The sequence below is a fragment of the Gymnogyps californianus genome, unplaced genomic scaffold, assembly GCF_018139145.2.
Source record: "Gymnogyps californianus isolate 813 unplaced genomic scaffold, ASM1813914v2 HiC_scaffold_63, whole genome shotgun sequence".
Lineage (NCBI taxonomy): Eukaryota > Metazoa > Chordata > Aves > Accipitriformes > Cathartidae > Gymnogyps > Gymnogyps californianus.
Window position 1 is genome coordinate 36,288 of NW_026114456.1, and position 19,200 is coordinate 55,487.

At 39.3% G+C, this 19,200-nt stretch overlaps 1 protein-coding gene across 1 annotated transcript; it reads left to right on the forward strand.

Moving 5' to 3' along the window:
• Nucleotides 1-11,758: 11,758 nt before the first annotated feature.
• Nucleotides 11,759-18,067, forward strand: LOC127029038 (uncharacterized). The gene is made up of 3 exons (XM_050914703.1): nt 11,759-12,848; nt 17,786-17,846; nt 18,052-18,067. Exons 1-3 carry the CDS (start codon nt 12,008-12,010, stop codon nt 18,065-18,067), a joined length of 918 nt encoding a protein of 305 aa, XP_050770660.1. The 5' UTR covers nt 11,759-12,007.
• Nucleotides 18,068-19,200: the final 1,133 nt, after the last annotated feature.

Consider the following 19,200-nt stretch of genomic DNA (forward strand, 5'->3'; position numbering starts at 1 on the left):
TCACTAGGACAGTTCGACCTTAGAGAAAATAGTTACGCAGAACCATAACGATAAAGAAATTTCAAAACAAGCGCCTCAACCAAAACAGACTACCCTTGAAGGACATGATATACATGATGTCAGAACTGAGTATGCGCAAAAACAGAGGTCAGCCAGCAGACACAGTGAGGAAGAGTATATCCTTCATCCAGAGACCCCTGACGACCACCCGGAGACATAAACAGACATGTGCAAGAGACATTTGCATATGATAATGAGTTCCCGGAAATCTGGTGAATATGTATGTAGAGCTTGTATATAAGCTATGCAATTAACCTGACCGGACGCACACAATAGGAGGAGATATCCCCTGTGTGTCCAGCGCTGCAATAAAGAATACCTACTTAATAGTCCCTAGACTATTGAGTCTTTGATTTCAGCCTTTCACGGCAACAGTAAGATAAGGGAAGTTACAGAATAGTTTCGTAGGGGCAAGCCAGGTTGAGAAGTTTTTAAAAGCTGTTTTCAATTTTCCTTTGAAAATAAAGAGATACCAAGTTTTTTTATTTCTAAGCTAGATGAAAAAAATGTAAAAAGTACAGATTGTAATTAGAAGTTTAATTTTGCTTATAGTGACTTTTAGACAATTTAAAGAATAACCTCTCATTCTTTCTTATCCCATGATGCAAAATACAAGTTTTCTGTCTTAAATTGCTTTGTCAAAGTAAGATATGAAAAGATTATTCAAAATCTCTTTTATATTTGTAAAAGCATCTGACAAGGTGAAGAGATAATAAACAGTGATACCACTTTTTAAGACAATAGTAACTATTTACAGAATAAACATCTGGGATAAAACCCACATGGATAAAAATAGCAAACATCAGTAGAACAGTTTGTAAATCTGGTAGCAGTTGGATGCTTTTTAAAGTATCATTAATTACTGCTGAACTTCAAGCAATTCCACTCTAGGTTGTTAGGATAATGTTACAGACAAGTTTAAAAAAAAAATAAGAATTACATGATAGTATACAATACATAATTTCCCTTATAAGACGACAATGGCATTCATTAGGAAAACTTCAAACTACCTTTGACATTTCAGATTATTTTAAAAATAAATAAATAATTTTTTACATGGAAATGGCAGTTTTTAGAAAGTACTTGTGAATCATCTTATCTCCAGCATTCACAAAATCAATTGTGGTAAGTGCCCTTCTGCAAAGAAGGCCACCTAAGGAAAACTGTAAAAATATAAGAAATACCCTCACAAATTTCTTGGTGTACACACACTCTAGTGGCAAGAAAGACAGCATTACATTGCAGATTCTATATTTTATTTATATTATTGCTTCCATCATGTAACCAGGATTTTGTCCAACAAATCCAGTAAGTGGGGATTTTTTTTGTTGGTTTGTTTTTACATTACAGCACTTGCATCGACTGCCAGCTTACGAAGCCATATTTCAGCCTCTAACCATCCTACAAACAAGACTTGACCTGAAGATGAGAACTTGCAGCATTCATGGAAGCAAATATATATATATGGATACCTTTATAATTCTGGAGTACCTCCCACTTACAAATTTTAGGAGAATAAATTTTCTCATGGTATATCAGAATGTAGTACTAAAAAGAAGAGTTAAATAACTCAATAGACAACAACAACAAAGAAGAAAAGAAGATAATGAGAGCTGACTATATCCATATCTGAAGACCTAGAGAAGCTGATTAAACAATACACAGCACATATTAAGAAAACCAAATAGGACAAACAAGACTTACAAAGTTAAAGGTGGAGATAATGGCCTGGGGAAGAGTAGCTGGTTGGTAAGTGACAGGAAATGGGGGAGGCATTTAGGATATCAGACATAGATAAAGACTGGCTGGGCCAGGAGATTGGGGACTTCAATGGGGACCCTGGGGGCATAGACAAGGACTGATGGTAATCTGGGGATATGGGACAAGAGGAGGAAAAATCAGGATAGGATAATTTGAAAGAAAGATGGGAAAGAGCAAAAGGGTCAGAACTTGTGACAAAGAAATGAGAGCAACAACAATCATGGACCAGAGCTCATCTGCATACAGAGGGGACAGAACCAAAATTCAAGTTTTCCAGATGTTTTTATAGCAGCAAAGATCTGAAATTAGCCAGCAAAAAGTGTGCATCTCATCCTCCTCTAATGACAGTTCTCATGCAGTATGGCAGCTGACTTAATAGTTACTCCACTGGAAAGAAAGACTACTGCTATTTGAGCAAGTGGCATAAAGATTTCAAACATGGGGTTTGAAATGCAGGTCTTAGTAAGACCCACATGAAAGAATTTTTCTCTTTTTTTAAGCTTCTTTTTCTTTTATAGAAAGCAATTTTCATACAAAACTTTAAAAGAAAACAGCAATGTTGCAAGATCAAAGAATCAAGTTCAGAAAAAGACAGCATGAAGGTAGTCAAAGCAATTCAAATTTGTTGGCTTTCACTATACGCACTATATAGTCTTTAATTACATAAGCCATACACTAATTTTATATGATCTGTGTCATTCATTTTATAAGAAAGACTTTCTGTAAAACGAAAAGTTCTGTGGTGAAGAAGGATGGAAATGGAAGTATGTTTTCATAATTAAATGACTTAAATGCTACCCCAGAAAACTAAAAAAACCTGACAAGCAGAGACATAACTGTTTCATGTTAAAGATTAACTAAAACCAGTTGAGGCATACAGGCTTATAATAAACTTTTCAGAGGTACTCAAGTAATTGCAAGCTTTTCTGGGCCCAAATTTGAGACACTGGCATCTAATTTACAGAAGTGTTTTGCAAACCTGCAATGAACAAAAGAAGATTGTACACCAAAGCTCAGGACCTATAATCCTCACAATGGCATTCAAAATTAATGGATGTGTTTAATCTTTATATGCCTCAGCTCCTCATCTACAAAACAAAAATATCACTCTACTTTGCTGGAGTACTGCAAGAATAATTTAAAGAATTCACACTATGTGGTGTATGACACAGAAAAGCCTATGCGGAAGTCAGTAATTCTGCATTCAAAGCTGGATTAGACTAGTGTATAACAAATAAGACTTGGAGCCACCCATTGAACAATGAGGACAACAGTAAATATTGAATAATTGCCCACTCAGTGAACACTGTCTGAACTGTGCACTGAATGAAACAGGAATCCTGTTAGGGAATTAAAGACTGAATCACAGTACAAATGAAAAAGGAAACGAATTAAGCCTCTACAAGCAACTTTAACTCTGTTGTGCCTAAGAATGTTTAATGTGCAACCTTGGCGTCGTAGTTTTCTTTTAACAACCTTTCATACACAGTAATATTTTGGATACTATTATCTATCATTAACATTTGAGAAGAGAAATAGTCTCTTCATCTTTCTAGTTCAGGACACTTGTATTTCTTGTGACTGCTTGCCATGATGATTTTTTCATTAATTAGCATAAATAAGGAATAAATTATATCCAGAAGAGCTGACAACTCTGATCCCCCTCATCCCATTGCAGGCCATTTAACAAAAATATACATATATTATAAAAACAGAAAGCAAACTCAAGACTGCTATGATACTTATTAACAAGGTATTTAACATAACTTTTACATAAACCATAATGATATCCCTTTAAACTGATCAGACTTAGAAGAACAGGAATTACTTTGCTTCATTTTACTCATATAGGGAACGTTTCAGAGTGATTTTACAATTAGCAACTGTAAAATCTAGCAATTTTTTATTAAGCTTACATCATCAAAACATTGTGCACTTTTACTTGCATGACTAATATCAAAATGGCAGTTAACATTATGCTTACCAGAATTTAATACAATAAACTAGAACACACCAAAGTGTTTATTATTTGCCATTTACTCCAAAAAGTCTTTCCAAGATTAGAACCTGCAGCTGTGCTTTCAAGAGCTGTTGTCTTGTAATTTTCTCTTTTAGCTGCATAATTTTTTTTAATTCGTTGGTTAACTTGTTGATCTTTTTGAAGTTCATTTTCATAAAATCTAGAACCCTGGAAGAAAATTGCAAAAACACTAAGGTTTTTATTTGTCTTTTCCTATAAACAACCACATTTGATCTTTAAATACAGAAAATGTAAAACACAGTAACTGTTTCTAATGCATACTTTGGATTTTCATATAACTGATAATCAAAAGAGACCAGTGGTGCTTTGCATCTCTCTCTCCCCTCAACTGACACAAATATAATATTCCTCCTCCTCAGATCCCCTATACTCAGATGAGTATAGAGGACTATTTAGAGAACTTGCTATGTTTACAGAAAACAACTCATTCTAACATTTGACAATCAAAATTCCAAAATAGTAGATAAAAGTCAAACTATTCTTTGTACTACCTCCAAGATAAGGAGTATAAAACTCTTAAAAAAAAAAAAATTACCTTAAGCATTTTGCCAGACTTCCATGTAGTTTAATCTACATGGAAATGAACAATGACATTATAAAAGTCAAATCCACTTGTAATGTTGAGTATTTCATTGACCATTTAATGTTGAAGGATATTGCAGAATTAGAAGCTATTTGGAAGAGGATGATGAAAAGCAAATGGGCATAAAGCCCTCTTGCTCTCAAGTATGTAATTGTTCCTTCAAGAAAAGGAATGAATAAAAGGAGATGTAATGAAAACATACAAAGATGACAATGATGTAGAGAACGCATACTGTGACTTCCCTTCCTGACTCATAACAAAGAAAAGAGGGCATACAATGAAATGGAAAAGAGGAAAATTCAAAACCAGGAAATAAAATATTTTTCCTGCAACATCTGCTTAGCTTACAAGAGAAATAACATTTGTAGAAAGAGGTAATGTCTTTTATTGAATCAGCTGATAAAAATTGGCAAAAGTAGACAAATTTTTAGTTCAAAGCCTCTGACTACCAAACTGGCACTGATGCCAAGAATTCAGCCATAGTCAAATAAGAATCAGGTATTTATATAAAAAGCAAAAATATCCACTTTTAGAATAATGATAAAAAGGATTAATGTAAAAACTATAACGTGTCATGTCTCATTGCTTAGAAGAAATATCTAATTAGAAGGAATTAGGGTATGTTTTCTTTCAATATCAGACATGCATTTCATCTTTTCTCCCCTCTGCAATCAAACATGATTTGTTGAGACTTGTTCAAAGAAATAAGTACCAAAACGTTGGTGTGGGAAGCAACCCAATATTTAAGATTGTTATTAAGCTAGGTTGGTTTTTGTTTGTTTGTTTTTTTGGTTTTGTTGGGGTTTTTTTTGTTTGGTTTTTTTGGGTTGTTTTTGTTTTTTGGGGTTTTTTTGGGGGTTTTTTGTGGTTTGTTTTTTTTTTTTTTTTTTTTTTTTTTTTTTTACACATCTCTTGCAATATTTCACAGTTGAAATGCTTTAAGATCTTGTAATACAATTGTGGGTAGTGTTTGTAGGCGTAACTTTGAAAGGACAAAAAAAGAAGAAAAGTTTAAGAAAAAGAATCAAAGCTTCTTTTCAGATTTCTTGAGCTATACCTGGTATATTTCAATGCTTTGTAGATTTGTGGGGTCCTCTGTGGATCTTTGGTACAAAGTTGCACACTACCGGCCACCTCTCCTGAATACCATTTGAGAAGACAGACAAGACAACAAGCAGTAAGCGCAAAGGAATTCTACTAAAAGTATTAGAAAAATGTGATCGCATCAACTTCATCAGTTATGGGAAGGTGACCAATAGAGGTAGCTCTGCTTGGCTGATTAAAGATGGGGCGGGCAAAAGGAATGCAAAGGGGGAAAACTGAAACCTTCAGTTACCTCTGAACAATACAGTGCTATTTATGTACTGCTTCGGGCAAAAAGGGTGCGCCTAAGGACCTATTCAGTTGCATTCCTCCATGTCCCGGTGGATGAATCCAACAGTACCCTATGGTACCCTAACCTACAATCCCTCCCTTTCCTCCCCACACATGCATTTCTTCTTAAAAGCTGCTCTCCATTTACACATGTGAGGGATAAAATTTGGGGAAGGGAGAAAGGGAGCCTTATGATACTGGGCAACAGATAAAGCACCAGGAAAAAAAGTAATCAAACCAACCTTGGTAGCTTCCATGATGATTTTATTGACTCTATCCAAACCTTGCATTCCAGCTTTGTTATCATTGAGGCCCATTCTAAGTAGAACTCCATCATTACAAGAGCTGTTATCAACTTTTTTCATGTCATCCATAGTACTTCTTGAAAACAAGTACCTCTTGTAAGACTTAATACCTGAAAAAAAGAATTTAAATCATATATTTGTTTCTAAGTTCCAGCTGAACAATACAAAAATAATTTGTGGAATTCATTTGCTGTATTTATTTAATAAGTATTTTATACTTATTCAGAAAGCAACATACTTATCACAAATGTGAAGATTTGTATTCCTGTAAAGTGGCTGACCTTCCACACTCACAAAATAAAGCCACCTGTAACTCTATCAGCGTTTGGAGACAGTAAGATTTTACTTTTTTATTAACTTAACATACGCTTTTAAAAACTCCTTTATAGAAATAATTGAACACCACCAGCTTCAGGTAAAGGCTAGTACCTTACACATGCATGAGATTTATGCCTGTATGTTATCCTGTCAGATGAAACAATACTGCCTTAAACACAAAATACTGCTCACTAGACTATTACATTAAAAGAAATGGAATGATTTTTAAATTGCAGAAGACTGTTGTTAATTTAGTCCTCATTCCTGCTTGAGACAAGCCATAGAATCTTTCACAGTAATTTCTAGCTCAAATTCAAAACTTCTGTTTGACTTAAAGCTCATCTTTTAGAAACAGATGGCTTCAATTAAAAGTTTTGAATAAAACCCTATTGTTTAATTCAGGGTAAAATTCATGCATTCTCCCCCCCCCCTCATTAATTTGTAGAGCCATGGCATCCAACTAATAGAACTTACCAAGCTTTTACTACTCAATTACTGCCATCAATAATTTCTTATACATGCAGGTACTTCTGATATGTGAACTTCTAACATCTTCCCTCGTTGCTTATGAAAGTAAATAGCTGAACCCTTCAATAGGCTCTAATTATATGGTAAATTGTCTAGATATTAAATTGATCTTAAAAAACTAAACAAAGCAAATTTTACCCTCTGTAGCATGATCCTGTGGTCTTATTTTTGCCAGATTAAAACAAGCAGAATCCAAGTGTGATACTGGCATAAATTACTTAACATGTATTTATTATTGGAAAAGCATACAGAGGTACTTTCTTCCTACCCCAAGCTGCTGACTCATAAACAACTTCAGCTTTACTCTCATGCAGGAAGCGCATTCACTCCTAAACTTCCCCTTCGAGCTGCTCCCTGTGACAGGAGCCCTTCCTGTTTGGATGAGCCACACCCTTTCAGGCACATACAGCAGCTCTATTAAACACAACCACAAACTACACATATCTAAAAGAGTGTTACAATTTTTCTTTAAATGCCACTCTCCCACTCCAGGACTTAAGTGGGACTCATTAGCAACCAAACTGAAGAAGGTCATTATGTATTTTTGCATTTAGAGCTGAATTTTTGCTATTAAAGAACCACATGGGTGACACTTTAAAATTAATGGTGGCAATGTTCTTATTCTCCTGAAGATCTCCTCCTGAAACATACTTGCCAACTGAAGTCAGATATTAAAGAAAGCCATCCTTAAAATAACGTTGTCGTGGTTTAACCCCAGCCAGCAACTAAAGCACCATGCAGCTGCTTCCCCCTCCCCCTCCCAGTGGGGTGGGGAGGAGGGAAAAAAAGGTAAAACTTATGGGTTGAGATAAGAACAGTTTAATAACTAAAGTAAAAAAAAATACACTACTAATTAAGAATAATAATAATATAATAATAATAATTGTAATGAAAAGGAATATAACAACAACAAAAAAAAAGAAATAACACCCAAGAAAAGTCAAGTGATGCACAATGCAACTGCTCACCACCCACTGACCAATGCCAGAGCAGCAATCCACCCCTCCCGGCCAACTCCCCCCTGTTTATATACTGGGCATGACGTTCCATAGTATGGAATACCCCTTTGGCTAGTTTGGGTCAGCTGTCCTGGCCATGCTCCCTCCCAGCTTCTTGCACGCCTGCTTGCTGGCAGAGCATGGGAAACTGGAAAATCCTTGGCTTAAGATAAGCACTACTTAGCAACAACTAAAACATCAGTGTGTTATCAACATCATTCTCACACTAAATCCAAAACACAGCACTGTACCAGCTACTAAAAAGAAAGTTAACTCTGTCCCAGCCGAAACCAGGACACAGATGATAAAGTGTATAAATATAAAATAATACCTTAGTTGGAATTAAGAAGAAAACATTTATTTGAGGACATTACATTAGTTCTCCACCAAAGCTTAAAGGTGTACAGAAGGGAAAAGATGAATAACAACTGATACAATTTTCAGTCGCTTAACATGAACAGAATCAAAAGATTATCTTGTTTTCAGAGTAACCAGCCTGAAAAAAATATATGTAAAATATTTAGCATATTTAAATGAATCACAGAAGCTACAATAAGACAACAGATATAGCATTGTCAGATAAAACCAGTGAATCATCTGCCATAGACAAAATGAAAATGGAAATATTTAAAGGAAACAGAAGAAGTACAGTTTGAAACACTGTGCAAAATATGAACAAAATCTCAGTGTAGAAACTGGTAAGGATAAGTAATAATGGTTTTAATGGAAAATTGACCTAGAGAAAACATTTAGCTTGTGGTGAAACAATCTTATAAAAAATTTGGCTAAAACAACTTGAAAAAAGTGGGTAAAGGTTTAGAATCTAATGAAACACTTAACTCATAACAGTCTAGGCAGTGACATTTTTGGCATGCTGTCACCTCAAGAAGCTGCTGCAAGACTAAGCTGTTTCCTCTAAACAGGACATGTTAAATCTCTCTCAGCATCATACTGATTAAGTAGGGTGTGAAATCAGAGAATTCTGTGAAGGCAGTCTACAATTAAATACTATCCTATTATTCCTGTGATTTGGGAATGGGGGAAGGGATCAGGACAATCATCTGTAAGTGGAGAAGGTAACTTTCCAATTGCCACTGAAAGGACTTCTAAAGGTAAAGAGGAAGACTTCGGCAGTGGATGCCAACAGTTAACGGAAAAACAAAAAAAGTGGAGAGGAACCACAGAATAGCATTACTATGTAGGAAGCTTTGTTAGTAACCTGGGATGCTTACAAGTGGAAAAAGACTGCTAACAAAACCCCAATCAAGCTTTCCTAGGAGCAGGCACAGAAACTCAACTGAACCAATCAGACAGGGTTATATAATATATGAAAGTATCAAGAGACTGAAACAGCAATAAAAAAAATCAGAGCAACAATCTAATTTCAAGTGCCTCTATCTTTATTCAAATTTAGCACCTTTTTGGACAGTTGACTGAACTAGCCTGAAGGAAATGGCTTGTATTAGATTCTGTGCCACTCCCCCAGCCTGTCTTCAGTAAAAATCCTGCAATTCCAGCAACAGAAACCCTGTGTGTTGTGTGAAAACTTAAATGCCTTCATATTATTATTTTCATGTAATAAAATAATACATGAGAAAACGAAAGAAAAATATTTCTAAGAATATTCAGTTCAGTGGACACAGTGTTATTATGCAAGGTAATAACACTCGCAAAGTATGTTAACAGTTTGCCTTTTATTGATAGCATAACAACTTGTTGTGAAGAAATATTAGGACTGGAAAATGACACCTGTATGGAAAAGCTTGAAAAAGTATTTATTTACATACTGAATTATGATTTGATGCTTGTAAAGTGTGTACCAGTCCTCATAAAGAAAAACAAATTCTGACATCTTTGCTATTGTTGGAGATATGTGAGAAACAAAAATAAAGGATGCTACTTAGTTAACGAGGAGTGACCTTGAGAAGAGAAACAAGATGACACCATAAGTCAGCTGGGTAAAGAAATACCAAGATAAGCACAGGGGCAACCAAAGAGCTACTTGAACTGTGAGTGAACTATCCTAATTAACATACTAGAAAACCCGCCCTTAGGTAGGGAGAGCCCCCTACCAACAGAAGCCCCTTCCTCACAGAACATGCACAGTAAAAAAAGAGGATGCTGCAACTTTTAAGCGGAGATGAGACTTGCGAGAACCAATAGGAACGAGGGTAACTCAGCGAAACTGTAAAAATACTGATAACTGTTACTCGAAAGGTATAAAATGCTTTGCCAGGTGTTAACCGGGTGTGCTAGCTTTGTGGAGTTACCACCTAGCACCCATCTCTGCGCAGACATGAAATAAACAAATATCTTGACTCTGTGTGTTAATCGGCTTTTTTGCACACCGGGTGAAAGAATCCTGATTTTTGGGACAACATTTTGGCGACCCAGATGGGACGGCCATAAGGCCTTGCCCGGATCGTCTTGCCATCCCCGACAGCGGACCGGACCGGACCGAGCTCCAGTGCGCACCGACCTATTGATCGGGGACTCCTCCGGATTCCCTCCGAAGTCGGGGCGACAAGCAACTCAAAGGTGCAATACCGACCAGAGATATTTGTATCAGGGTGAAAGGGGAATGAATCCTTGGATTGGTGAGTATAAAATTTAATTACAAATTCAATGACTCCCATGGAAGGTTAAAGGGTAAAGTTGCACATAGACGCTTGGCAAGGGGTGCCATAATTGACCAGGGGGGTCAGAGCCGAGTGTGCATAAAGTCGCCAGTGGGGCGCATAAAGTCGCACGTAAACGTTCGGCAAGGGTTGCCTTAATTGACCAGGGGGGTCAGAACTGAGTGCGTATACTGACCAAGGGGGGTCAGAGGGGTAATTACTGACCAAGGTGTTGGAGATATGCGAGAAACAAAAACAAAGGATGCTATTTAGTTAACGAGGCATGACCTTGAGAAGAGAAACAAGATGACACCATAAGTCAGTGGGTAAAGACATACCAAGATAAGCACAGGGGCAATCAAAGAGCTACTTGAACTGTGAGTGAACTATCCTAATTAACATACTAGAAAACCCACCCTTGAGTAGGGAGAGCCCCCTACCAACAGAAGCCCCTTCCTCACAGAACATGCGCAGTAAAAAAGGAGGACACTGCGACTTTAAGTGGAGATGAGACTTGCGAGAACCAATAGGAACGAGAGTAACTAAGCAAAACTGTAAAAATACTGATAACTGTTGCTTGAAAGGTATAAAATGCTTTACCGTGTGTCAACCAGGTGTGCTAGCTTTGTGGAGTTACCACCTAGCACCCATCTCTGCGCAGACATGAAATAAACAAATATCTCGGCTCTGTGTGTTAATCGGCTTTTTTGCACACCGGGTGAAAGAATCCTGATTTTTTGGGACAACATTTTGGCGACCCAGATGGGACGGCCATAAGGCCTTGCCCGGATCGTCTTGCCGTCCCCGACAGCGGACCGGACCGGACTGAGCTCCAGCGCGCACCGACCTATTGATCGGGGACTCCTCCGGATTCCCTCCGAAGCCGGGGCGACAAGCGACTCAAAGGTGCAACGCCAACCAGAGATATTTGTATCAGGGTGAAAGGGGAGTGAATCCTTGGATTGGTGAGTATAAAATTTAATTACAAATTCAATGACTCCCATGGAAGGTTAAAGGGTAAAGTCGCACGTAGACGCTCGGCAAGGGGTGCCGTAATTGACCAGGGGGGTCAGAGCCGAGTGCGCAGAAAGTCACCGGTGGGGCGCATAAAGTCGCACGTAGACGCTTGGCAAAGGGTGCCGTAATTGACCAGGGGGGTCAGAGCTGAGTGCGCATCAAGTCGCCAGGGGGGCGCATAAAGTCGCACGTAGACGTTCGGCAAGGGTTGCCTTAATTGACCAGGGGGGTCAGAACTGAGTGCGCATACTGACCAAGGGGGGTCAGAGCGGTACTGACCAAGGGGGGTCAGAGAGGAAATTACTGACCAAAGCGGTCAGAGTGGTAATTACTGACCAAAGGGGTCAGAAGGGTAATTACCGACCAAGGGAGTCAAAGCCGGCAAATAGGTAAATTCGGTTAAAATGGGATCAAGCCAATCCGTGATTCCTCCTTGTAGCCCTTTGGGGTGTATTTTGAAAAACTGGAATAAGTTTGGGGGAAATCTAATGACTAAAGATAAAATGAAAAGATATTGTAATCAATGGTGGCCAAATTATAAATTGGGTTATGATGAAGTCTGGCCAGAAAATGGATCGGTAAACTATAATGCTATATTACAATTGATGTCGTTTTGCCGTTGGATGGGGAAATGCGACGACGTACCTTATGTTGATGTCTTTATGACTTTGTATAGAAAATCTGATATGCGGGAAAAATGTAAGCTAAAGACTGACCTAGTGATGTATACAGCTTCTGAGGAAAAGGAGAGTGCTTGTTGCATAGGCTGTGATGATAGAAAGACTGCAGGGGGAGAAGAGCAGAAAGATGTGCAACTGTTAGTCCCGACAGCCCCACCACTATACAAAAGCAGTGCTGGACAATTGCCAATCGATCCTAATTTACAATCGGGCAATGATAACTTTAGCCCCATTTCCAGCCGGACTAGGGGGCACGCTGAACCAGTTGTACAGGCTCCCCTGAGACAAGCAGTGGGACCGGAAAGACTGCTGGTTTTTATACATGTTCCGTTCACTACCTCTGAGCTGTTAAATTGGAAACAATCTGTTGGATCCTATAGGGGAAACCCTGAAGGAGTACATCAACTATTAGAAACTATAATGTTAACACATAATCCCAACTGGGGAGATATACAGGCTCTGCTAAATACATTCTTTACGGCAGAGGAAAAGAGAATGGTGATTGAGAGGGCCAGGGAAGAAGGGGGAAGGAGAAACAGGCAAGAAGATTCTGAGGAGTTTCTGCCTACTAAAAGGGACCTAGAATGGGATCCTAATAGGGGGGGATGAGGGCTCAACTGAAGCAGTATCAGCAGCTGATACTATATGGGGTTCAGCATGGAGTGCCTAAACCGAAGAATGTGTCTAAGCTTTATGAGGTAAGGCAGGGTCTGGAGGAAAATCCATCTGCCTTTTACGAAAGGCTATGTGAGGTAGCTAGAAAATGGACAGACTTGAATCCGGATGATGAGGCAAATCAGAGGATGTTCAATATGTTGTTTATTGGGCAGTCAACTCGGGATATAAGGAGAAAGTTGCAGAAAGTTGATGGAGCTGGGGGAATGTCGATCTCACAATTGATAGAGATAGCGTATAAGGTTTATAACAATCGAGATGAGAGGGAAAGAAAAGAAAAACAGAACAAAATAAAGTTGCAAGCATCTTTGCTGGCAGCGGCAATAAATGGAAATGATGTTGAAGGGAAGGGTAGAGGAAAAAGTAAAGGAAGAGGAGGATGTGGTGGCATAATGCAGGGAAGAGGATCGCAAAAACGAACCCCTTTAGGGCTAAATCAGTGTGCAGTCTGTAAACAGGAAGGACACTGGAAAAATGAGTGCCCGAAACGAAAGAGGCCAAAGGAACGGGATCATATAGAAAATTCTAATCTTATTATGTTAGAAGATTCAGACAATGAATGAAGGGGACCGGGGGAGAACATTAAAGTCTCCCCAGCTGATCCCCTGGTTCCAGTTAAGCTGGGGAATGAGACCATAGATTTTTTAATTGACAGTGGGGCTACTCATTCAGTGGTCACCAGTTGTAAAGGACCTCTAAGTAAAGTAACTATACCTATTGTTGGGGCAAAGGGAAAAAGAACATTAAGGCCATTTTTACAACCAATGGAATGCACAATTGGGGGAGCTAAATTAATTCATGAGTTTCTATACATGCCAGAATGCCCCCTACCTTTACTGGGACGAGATATATTATGCAAACTAAATGCACAAGTAACCTTTTCTAAGAATGCTGTACAGCTCCATATCCCACCTGAAACTGCCTGGAGAGCTCAGATCTGCTTGCTGACAGATGAAACATCAGAAGAAATTGAAGAGAATATTCCAGATGCTGTATTAAATGCAGTAATTCCCCTGGTATGGGCTTCAAAAAACCCAGGTAAAGCAAAAAATGTGAGTCCGATTAAAGTAGAACTAAAAGAGGGGGCAAAACCAGTAAGGGTGCATCAATATCCTGTTAGGCTGGAAGCTCGCAAGGGCCTCGAAGCCCTGATAAATACCTTTATTCAATATGGACTGCTCAGAGAATGTCAATCTGAATACAATACACCGATTTTACCAGTGAGAAAGCCTCACTCCCAGGATTACCGATTAGTGCAGGACTTGAGGGCTATAAATCAGATAACGAAAGATATACATCCTACGGTGTCCAACCCTTATACTTTGTTAGCTTCTGTACCTGAAAACAATGCCTATTTTACAGTGTTGGACCTAAAAGATGCCGCCTTCTGCATTCCAGTGGATGAACAGAGTCAAACACTCTTCGCTTTTGAATGGGAGAATCCGACTACTGGAAGGAAAGGACAACTGTGTTGGACCGTTCTTCCCCAGGGATTTAAAAATAGTCCCACTTTGTTTGGTGAGGTACTGGCTAAAGAATTAGAACAATGGCGAACTAATAATGATAACGTTACTCTCTTACAGTATGTGGATGATATCTTAATTGGAGCAGATACTGAACAGACTTGTACTGAAGCTACAGTAAGCCTACTAAACTTTCTGGGACTGGCTGGATACAGGGTCTCGAAGAAGAAGGCCCAAATTGCTAAGGAGCAAGTCCGGTATCTTGGTTTTAATATATCAAAAGGACAACGAGCACTAGGGGAAGAAAGGAAGGAGGCTATATGCCGAATAGCAGTACCAAAAACAAAAAAGCAGCTAAGGGGGTTTCTGGGAATGGCCGGATTCTGCCGGATGTGGATCCCCAATTTTGGACTCATAGCCAAACCCTTATATGCAGCCACAAAGGGCCCGGGGGAGTTGTTAGAATGGACTCCAGAGTGTCGGAGTAGTTTTGATGAAATTAAAAGAAAATTGATGGAAGCCCCAGCCTTGGGCCTCCCTGATCTGACAAAACCTTTTCAGTTATATGTGCATGAGAGACAGCAAGTGGCCTCTGGGGTAATGACTCAGATGCTTGGAAGTTGGAAAAGGCCAGTAGCCTATTTTTCGAAACAATTAGATGAAGTGAGTAAAGGATGGCCGGCTTGCCTTCGAGCTGTAGCCGCCACTGCTCTGCTAATCCAGGAAGCCCGGAAGCTCACTTTGGGACAACCAATAACAGTATTAGTCCCACATGCAGTGATGGCTATTTTAAACCAAAAAGGACACCATTGGATTTCTCCAAACAGACTGGCCAAATACCAAGCTATGCTAATTGATCATGAAGATGTTACTCTAAGCGTAGTATCAACTTTAAACCCTGCCACCTTGTTGCCAATAGCAGAACAAGAACCTTTACAACATGATTGTCTGGCAACTATTGAACAGGTCTATGCCAGCAGGCCCGATCTGAGAGATGAGCCACTAAAAAATGCAGATTTGGAACTGTTTACAAATGGCAGACTGTTGAAGTTGATGCATGTATGGTACAGGAACAACAGGGATTTATTTGCGAAAGTAATACCATCAAAGCTCAAGACATTTGTCTTGACACTGAGCAAAATGTTTGTCACTTCGAGATACATCCAAAAGAAATCCCTGGAACTGTACTCATATACATTGGGAAAGGATGTGTGTGTATAAGAACTCTATGTAATTTTATAGTCATAGATAATATTACTGTTGGGATAAATAATCACTCAAATACTTGCATTTGTAACTTTACTAACATTATAGGATGTGATTTCAACTATTCAGCTCCGGTTACGACTTATCAGCTAATACAATCCAATTATACTTTAGTTAAGGATCTATTGCTTACTCCCATTGGGATGGATCTCACACTGGTGAAAAAATTTTTACAACATAATGATCTACGCCAGTTGCTGGAACGTGCCCGAGAAGAGGGACAAAGGACTTTAATCACCATTCACCATGACACAGAAGAGATACATCGTGTTTTGGACCGGGTGAAGAAAGATGGAGAACATAGGTGGTGGGAAGCCTTCCTTGGATGGTCACCCAAGACAACAGGCATTCTTAATCTCATGCTACACCCTGTTGTGATCTTGTTATTGCTAACATGTTTATGTTTACTGCTTATAATCATACTGTATTTTAAGGTTTGGCACTTGATGAAGCAAATTGCTCTAATGCAATCACCCAGGGTATGCACGCTCATGACAGAGGGAGATAAATCCCTCAAACTTGAAAACTTCCCTATAAAGGATAGGGAAAAATTCCAGCGAGACCTATGTCAATGGGAAGGAACCTATGAGCAGTTTTGGAAATTTTTGAAATCTCCCAGAGACTGAAGTTTTAGAATGAAAATATCTAAGTGAGACTTATTTTAAATAAGAACTCTTTATCTAAGTCTCAAAGGGGGGAATTGTTGGAGATATGCGAGAAACAAAAACAAAGGATGCTATTTAGTTAACGAGGCATGACCTTGAGAAGAGAAACAAGATGACACCATAAGTCAGTGGGTAAAGACATACCAAGATAAGCACAGGGGCAATCAAAGAGCTACTTGAACTGTGAGTGAACTATCCTAATTAACATACTAGAAAACCCACCCTTGAGTAGGGAGAGCCCCTACCAACAGAAGCCCCTTCCTCACAGAACATGCGCAGTAAAAAAGGAGGACACTGCGACTTTAAGTGGAGATGAGACTTGCGAGAACCAATAGGAACGAGAGTAACTAAGCAAAACTGTAAAAATACTGATAACTGTTGCTTGAAAGGTATAAAATGCTTTACCGTGTGTCAACCAGGTGTGCTAGCTTTGTGGAGTTACCACCTAGCACCCATCTCTGCGCAGACATGAAATAAACAAATATCTCGGCTCTGTGTGTTAATCGGCTTTTTTGCACACCGGGTGAAAGAATCCTGATTTTTTGGGACAACAAAGGGAGTCAAAGCTGGCAAATAGGTAAATTCAGTTAAAATGGGATCAAGCCAATCCACGATTCCTCCCTGTAACCCTTTGGGGTGTATTTTGAAAAACTGGAATAAGTTTGGGGGAAATCTAATGACTAAAGATAAAATGAAAAGATGTTGTAGTCAATGGTGGCCAAATTATAAAATTGGGTGACGATGAGGTCTGGCCAGAAAATGGATCGGTAAACTATAATGCTATATTACAACTGATGTTGTTTTGCCGTTGGATGGGGAAATGGGACGAAGTACCTTATGTTGATGCCTTTATGACTTTGTACAGAAAAATGATATTCAGGAAAAATGTAAGCTAAAGACTGACCTAGTGATGTATACAGCTTCTGAGAAAAAGGAGAGCGGTTGTTGCATAGGCTGTGATGATAGACAGATTGCAGGGGGAGAAGAGCAGAAAGATGTGCAACTGTTACTCCCGACAGCCCCACCTCCACACAAAAATAGTGCCGGACAATTGCCAATCGATCCTAATTTACAATCGGGCAATGATAACTTTAGCCCCATTTCCAGCCGGACTAGAGGGCACGCTCAACCAATTGTACAGGCTCCCCTGAGACAGGCGGTGGGACCAGAAAGACTGCTGGTTTTTGTACATGTTCCGTTCACTACCTCTGACCTGTTAAATTGGAAACAATCTGTTGGATCCTATAGGGGAAACCCTGAGGGAGTACATCAACTATTAGAAACTATAATGTTAACACATAATCCCAACTGGGGAGATATACAGGCTCTGCTAAATACGTTCTTTACGGCAGAGGAAAAGAGAATGGTGATCGAAAGGGCCAGGGAAGAAGGGGGAAGGAGAAACAGGCAAGAAGATTCTGAGGAGTCCCCACCTACTAAAAGGGACCCAGAATGGGATCCTAACAGGGGGGGAAACGAGGCTCAACTGAAGCAGTATCAGCAGCTGATACTATATGGGGTTCAGCATGGAGTGCCTAAATCGAAGAATGTGTCTAAGCTTTATGAGGTAAGGCAGGGTCCGGAGGAAAATCCATCAGCCTTTTACGAAAGGCTATGTGAGGTAGCTAGAAAATGGATGGACTTGAATCCGGACGATGAGGCAAATCAGAGGATATTCAATATGTTGTTTATTGGGCAGTCGACTCGGGATATAAGGAGAAAGTTGCAGAAAGTTGATGGAGCTGGGGGAATGTCGATCTCACAATTGATAGAGATAGCATATAAAGTTTATAACAATCGAGATGAGAGGGAAAGAAAAGAAAAACAGAACAAAATGAAGTTGCATGCATCTTTGCTGGCAGCGGCAATAAATGGAAATGATGTCAGAAGGAAGGGTAGAGGAAAAAGTAAAGGAAGAGGAGGATGTGGTGGAATAATGCAGGGAAGAGGTCCACAAAACTGAACCCCTTTAGGGCTAAATCAGTGTGTGGTCTGTAAACGGGAGGGACACTGGAAGAATGAATGCCTGAAACGAGAGGGGCCAAAGGAACGGGATCATGCAGAAAATGCTAATCTTATTATGTTAGAAGATTCAGACAATGAATGAAGGGGACTGGGGGAGAACATATTAAAGTCTCCCCAGCTGATCCCCTGGTTCCAGTTAAGCTGGGGAACGAGACTATAGATTTTTTTAATTGACAGCGGGGCTACTCATTCAGTAGTCACCACTTGTAAAGGACCTCTAAGTAAAGTAACTATACCTATTGTTGGGGCAAAGGGAAAAAGAACATTAAGGCCATTTTTACAACCAATGGAGTGCACAATTGGGGGAGCTAAATTAATTCATGAGTTTCTATACATGCCAGAATGCCCCCTACCTTTACTGGGACGAGATTTATTATGCAAACTAAATGCACAAGTAACCTTTTCTGAGAATGCTGTACAGCTCCATATCCCACCTGAAACCGCCTGGAGAGCTCAGATCTGCTTGCTGACAGATGAAACACCGGAAGAAATTGAAGAGAATATTCCAGATGCTGTATTAAATGTGGTAATTCCCCTGGTATGGGCTTCAAAAAAAAAAAAAACCCAGGTAAAGCAAAAAATGTGAGTCCGATTAAAGTAGAACTAAAAGAGGGGGCAAAACCAGTAAGGGTGCATCAATATCCTATTAGGCTGGAAGCTCGCAAGGGCCTCGAAGCCCTGATAAATACCTTTATACAATATGGACTGCTCAGAGAATGTCAATCTGAATACAATACACCGATTTTACCAGTGAGAAAGCCTCACTCCCAGGATTACCGATTAGTGCAGGACTTGAGGGCTATAAATCAGATAACCAAAGACA

Bases quoted from the DNA above. Each gene is read 5' to 3' on its own strand.
- LOC127029038 (XM_050914703.1), top strand. From the start codon at position 12,008: ATGGGATCAAGCCAATCCGTGATTCCTCCTTGTAGCCCTTTGGGGTGT. The intron at 12,849-17,785 runs CTACTAAAAGGG...AGGAGTCCCCAC, and splicing joins AGATTCTGAGGAGTTTCTGC to CTACTAAAAGGGACCCAGAA.